General features: G+C 36.3%; 1 protein-coding gene across 1 annotated transcript in view; it reads right to left on the bottom strand.

The window, feature by feature from the left end:
- Window positions 1-793: 793 nt before the first annotated feature.
- LOC128003118 (anthrax toxin receptor 2) overlaps window positions 794-6667 on the bottom strand; it is a 53936-nt gene continuing 48062 nt past the window's right edge. Inside the window, exon 17 of the mRNA XM_052592498.1 lies at window positions 794-3672. Coding sequence (XP_052448458.1) covers window positions 3613-3672 — 60 coding nt within the window. The 3' untranslated portion in view covers window positions 794-3612. The remainder of the gene's footprint in view (window positions 3673-6667) is intronic.

Raw genomic sequence — 6667 nt, 5'->3', positions numbered from 1 at the left:
GTCTGTGTTCCTCCAACAGTCAATGACAACTGGAACATGTTGCTGACTGCTTTATAGCTGATTTGAGAACAAATCACCTTTAGATCACTTGCACTCTGCTAATATTCAGTAATTTTCCTACTGTAGTGTTTTTCTGTTGCAACCTGAAATATTAGTTCAAATTGCTCAAACATCTGCTATAAAATTCTAAAAAGCTGTTCTGGGCATCAGATGACACAAAGGCTCTGAAACCAGCAGAAAAATCTAATTGTTTCTTTGCATGTCCATTAAATGAACTTTTCTGACCAGTGGCAAGGTGACTTTTGTTAGCTGTTGCAAGCCCTGCACTCATTTGTGGAAGCCTTATTGGATTGGTTGAGAGATGTGTCAGTAATTTCTTATAGCATGGTGTGTGGAGAGTGATATTTTCTGTGAACTGACACCTGTATGTTGGTTTTTAGAAATAACAGGGTGATTCTCCCAGCTTCTTACCCTTTCAGCACTGTGTCGGCTAGTGCCTAATGGTTGCTTTTTATTTTATTTTATTTTTTTACTTTGTCACATAACAACATTTATGGGGGGATGGGGGGATCACTAAAACAGCATGTAATAGTTCTAAGTGCTAAAAAACATTATGTAAAATACCATAACACAGTAATCCACCACCTGCACCTTCCACGTTGCACATTGCAATTAAACTCTTTACAGTATGAGCAGGATTAGGTTTTATTCAACAGAACAGCCATGAGCCCTCAGGGAATCATTGAATCATTAAAGTTCAGTGATACTGACAGGTGTTAAGAAAGGCCACAGCTTCATTTTAAAAAAGTGCTGTTTATTTTATACAAATAGATGTGAAATGCAAATACAAAAGATACAAAAATGTCTGAAACTTCAATAATGGCTGAACAAAGGCATAAAATGTCAAGATGAGACTGAATGAGATTCTTCTGAAATCTGCCATGTGAGATCACACTGTGATGTACTAAATGCTTTGATGTGTATGATCAGTATGTGTAAGACAACAACTGCAGGAAAAAATAACAACACCGTGTGACTAACACAGTGAACATAGTCTACTTGTTTAAGGAGGTGTGAGTGTGTCTAGCTTTTCTTAACAGATCAAACTATTTCTAAGCAGAATCTTGTGGGTGATAAACAAATCAACAAGTCAAATGTCAATTTTGTAAAATCAGTGTAAAATGCAGCAGTCACTGGCCAGTGCCAGTGTGTAGTGAAGAGAACACTGCCTACTGTGAGAATAAAGTGACTGGTCATTCCTTTTCATTATTTATGTATGTATGTATGTATGTATGTATTTATTTATGTGCTTTTTTTTAAATTGCTTCTTGTGCATTATTACTGTTTTAATAGTAGTTTTTAACCAGTGCATCTGAAGACCAACTGTTTTCTGAGAAAAAAAAATAATACATATTACACTGTAAATAAAACAAAAAAGTAAATACAATAATATAATAATAACTGTATATTGTATGTTTGGGGAAAAAAAGTACTACTGAAATTACATTCAATTGGAAATTACATTCATTGGCAGCGGGACATGAGGCACTATAATCACAAGGGTTGCAAGTATAATAATAATAATAAAAAAAAAAAAAAAAACATTAATGGGATTTAATTAAATTAACAAATTATCATTACAAATACATAATTTATTTGCCTTTTTATGTACAAGAAATAGTGCATCAGTTGCTTAAAAATTAAATAAATCCTTGTTTTTCTATCCAATTTCTACATCAAATATTTGTGATCTTTTCTATTTTAAAGTTAAAACAGGTGCTTAGGAAAAAAAAATTTGTACAAAAATTACTAATATTATTTTTTTTTTATAGCTGGTGCGCTTAATTCAGTATTACATAGAATAAACCCAATTTGATACACAAATATGAAAAGTTTATGATCAGTTTCTTTCCACACACATTAATGTACCATATAAAATATATAAAACACACACAAGTACCACAAATTAAGTGAAAATATAAATATAACAATGTAAAATGCAAAATAAAAGGTAGATAAAACAAGCAAAAACAATAATAAAGAGAAAGCAAAACATATGTGCTCTGGTGATGTTGAAGTGGATAAATATATTTATAGTTACATTATAGTAAAGATATATTATAATAGATTTTTAGTAAAGATATTAAGCCATGTTGCAACTAAAGTAAAAACCTAATTAAATTTTTACTAATACTTAACTCACATCCTGTGATCTGTGAAATAAAAAAAATCTACATAAAAACAGGGCTGAAAAGTGCATTCGCTTAACTTGTAAGTGCCACTCTGGGAACGATGTCAAATGTTTCAACATTCCCATGTATGTATTCTGTTCTTTATTTTTTTCTTTTTTTTTGGGAGGGGGTGGAGGCGAGTAATAATTGAAGTCCCCACATTTACGATAGAAGCAAAGAAATAATTAAACAAGGGCTTTTCCCCAAAACAGTCCTGCCATCTGGCAACTTGCATGCCCACTGAATGTGAGCCACTGCACCCCATTCTGTTCCCCCCTCAAACTTGAAGGTTGTTTAACTTATTTTTAGTGTCATTTGATAAGCTTCCCTGCTTGCACTGAGACATCCCACTGACCCAGCCACTGGTCATTGTCTATACCACTTCCCGTCAAAGCCGACACACTTTTGTCAGATTTCGACTCAAATATCCATTTTGCATCTGAAATAGCGTATCGAAAGTAACTGGATCGTTACTTATACGTTATCGTTACTGCCGCCCCCTTCCTCCCCCACAGTGTTCCCACTGACACTGACATCACTCGCGATTGTAGTCATGACGAGGCATTAAAGAAATCTAAAACAAATATACATTGATCACTTTTCTGTGAACAAGTGGAGGGGGGAGTGCATTGTGGATAATTTCTGGAAATTAACAATACTCATCCATCAATCGCCCCTTTCGGTTTGATCTATCTTCCTAATACATCTGATGAGGGCGTCACATTAGCACAGCTGAGGAACTATTAATTTCTCTGTGCTGTCCTCGCATTGATAGAAAGGTGTCTTCCCAAAACTGAAGGGCAAAGTCTTACTGCATCTAATACCTTAGGGCGTTCTGACTACAATTTGTCATGCGTGTGCACTTCTCAGTGTTAAATTGACAAGATCTCCAGTCAAAGAAGCCCCGCTAGGCATCCGAGGATAGTGGGCTTGGAGAGATTTTTTTGAAGAGACATTGCCAAGAGGCAAAGTACTTCTGCACTCCATGAGCCTACTGGGATTACTTCTATTTCTCAGCCAACGGCAAAGAGCCTCATCTCATTCTGATATCTTTTTTTTTTTTTTATAGCCTCCGTCTGTGCTATAAGATTAGTTTGTTTTTTCCTCCGCAGAAGGCACAATATGGTCAGAATATGAAAAAGCCTTTGCTATACATTAAAGTTGCCAGGTCAGCTGTTTTTATTTTTTTATTTTTATCTATTTAGTCATCCGCTTGTCATTCAGTTGCTTGAGAGATATCAGAATTATACGTTTTGGAAAGCCAATACTTGTAAGAGCTGAAACAAGATACTCTAAAGTGACCAAAGATAAGTTATGTCATCGCAAGGAAAATACACTTTTTTCTGTTGTTCCATCTGGTTCACTTGGAAGTCAAAGTATTTCAGAAACGGGATGCTGTCGTCTGTCGATGCTGCACCCGATTGAAATTTATACAGCGTCCCTAGAAGAAAAAGAAAAGGACAAGGGAACATTTGATTAATTAACTGATTGGTTCGTTCATCCATTCTTAGTAATTCCTGTTTAAGTATTATCATTATTATTACATTCATTAAATTATTGGAAACAACAACAACAACAACACTTTATTTTAAGGTGTCCTTGTTACAATGTTATTATACATTTAAGTACTAAGTAATATTAATTAACTACATGTACTTACTTTATAGTTAGGGATAGGATTAGAATTTTGCTTTGGATTACTTGCATGTAATTATGCATAATTAATTTTTATTATAATAGTAAGTACATGTAACGTGCTGATTAAGGACACCTTGAAAAACCGTGTTACTACAGTTATTATTATTATTGTCACTTTTTTTTTTTATTAAAACATGCATTTTGTGCCTTTTTAAATGCATAGGGTGTCAAAGATGCCCCTTAAAAAAAAATCTCTAACAATAAAAATACATATTTAAAGGTGGAGCCTTTATTATCCTGCAAATTTTTTTTAAATAAAAGTCCTGTATGAAATCAATAATCCAGACATCAGTCATATTGGCTTTTTCTCAAAATGGCTCTTACGTTACTGGTCCACAAATATTTAATTCCCTTTAAAATATTATAATACATAATAACAATAAAACTAAAATGGATGTGTCTATAATATTCATTTATATAAATAACAACACATCACAACATGGTGGTAAATGTCATTGGAAATGAAAATATAAATGTAATAATATTAATGATCACATTTCAAGCACACAAATAACAAGTATATTCTTCTTCTTCTTACTTTCCAAAAGTATATGTTTTGAGTATTTCTGGACAGTGATTCAAAATAATTTTTAAATAATCCAAAAAATGTGATAGTTGCTCATGCTTTCATTATGGCACATAGTTTCCATGTATCTGTCACTGCTCTTTAGTGTGTGTCTCATCAGCTGGAGAAACTGGGTACACTGGCACCAAGAGGGAGCTCTCGCCTAGCGTATAACCACCATACACTCTCCCGCACACACACACACAATTATGTGCAAGATTTATTAATATTCTACTGAACCCAAGCATTTTAACACTAAGAGCTAATATATTTGTATGATTGATAACTAGTGTGTAATAACCAACAATGAAAAACTCACATCACATTCGCCTGCCCTAGTTTCAAGTCACAATTGGCATATTGGAAGAAACCCAGCATCTTCATAGACTATCCATGAATATGGGGCTTTACGTTGTCCCTGCATTGTAAGCCATGCGAGGCGCACCCTCTGCGATAGATCTCACTCCGTCAACAAATAAGGCACATCAGATGCTGTTTTGGCCACAGTCGAGAGTGTGGATAAGTTTACTGGATTTTGCAGGCTTTGAAGCAGGAACTATGAAAAGCTGTCCGTCTTTGCCACAGAGGCTGTGATGGGTTTTGCTGTAGGAGTCGACCAGGTGCAGAGCAATACGGTCAAACCCAAACTCACGTTCAGACCCATTATCGCTCCTGGGCCAGTGCACTTGGCATTGGACACTATATCTATGCAATGTCACACTGAGAAAGACAGAGCCCACCTGTGCCTCAAAAATAGAAGCACCATGGGCTAGATGGTGCTTCTAGATCATTTTTGTAAAACGAGCCTGACTGCAAGTTTTAGGGTGTATTCTTTGCACTAAATTGACCAATATGCAGCACGAAAAACAACTCAATTATGAACCCATGAAGGAACAAATATCAAACGACATCAGTTGAAAGTTGCTGAATAAATAAAAGCAGGAATAATTACACCACACAGAGTTTATTAAAGACTGGAAAGACACTTGATTGGACTGATCAGAGATCTCTCATGGTTTCATGCCATCTTTAAGAGACCACACAAGGCTCAGTTCATCAAGAGCTTCACCTCGGTAACCCCAGACATATGCTACACCTATACAGATCAGTCAAACAGAGACCGCCTGTTGGGGGGCTAACGTTACCCCTCCATCTCTGCTCTTTGGAGCACTCTCCGAGCCTCACCATTCTGATGGCCACCAGACTTCACGGAAAGAAGGTTTATTTTGGACACTTTTCCCCTTTGGACATTTTTATTTCCCTGTGTTTTGTTATTTTCTGTTAATAAAAGCCTCTCCGAGGTCTGACGCCACCCCCACTGTGTCTGTTGTTTGCTCCTCCCACCACTATGTATTTATATAAGTGTTTTTCTTTAATTGCAACCTTTCTTTTATCTATGCCTTATTTATAAAAACTACTGTGACATTACACAAAATAAGGTCTGTCGTCAAAACCCTTTCACATATTGAACATTTTAGAAGATCAAAGTGGGACAGGAAGTGCAGCTGCAAACAGGCCTAGGGAAAATGCCAGAATGTGAGCAATCCTGCACTCTAGAGCTGGCCCCCACTATCTCCACACCCATGGTCCACATACGGCCCACATAGCACCGCCATCTGGTCTGGTGGAGATTCAGAACCAAGCCAAGGGAACCTAAAATCTAACGCCTGCTGACAACTTGGATGAATTTTCCAGTCATTAAAAAGTGATATAGGCACTGGAACACTGAATACATTAAAAGCCTCAAGAAAAGGACAGTTTGAGCCACCAGAAACAGTGAAGAAGCTCTCGATTTTACAGTTGAGAAACTGTAGCTGTCACGGATTAATCAAAATGGATCTTCTGACAAGCATTACATTTTGAAAAAAGCATGTCAGCATGAGTCTCACAGGCTCTGGAGGATTTAATAATGCTCTACCTGTAGCTTGCTTTGAAAGTGAGAGCTGACAAAGTGGTGGTGATCCCTGTCATTTGAATCCATAGCCACAATGATCCACAGTGTCTTTTGGAGGTGCATAGGCACTGTAAATTAAAAACTGTAAAAGTCTTCTGGGTAAATAAAGTGGCATATGATCAGCAATCAAGAGCTGATGACTACTGGATTCACCCACAAGACAGGATAATTCTAGTTTTTAATCTTGAGACACCGGTAAAAAAATACAACACTGACATT

Source organism: Carassius gibelio, chromosome A5, assembly GCF_023724105.1.
Source record: "Carassius gibelio isolate Cgi1373 ecotype wild population from Czech Republic chromosome A5, carGib1.2-hapl.c, whole genome shotgun sequence".
Classification (NCBI taxonomy): domain Eukaryota; kingdom Metazoa; phylum Chordata; class Actinopteri; order Cypriniformes; family Cyprinidae; genus Carassius; species Carassius gibelio.
This window is presented reverse-complemented; position numbering and strand designations above follow the sequence as displayed.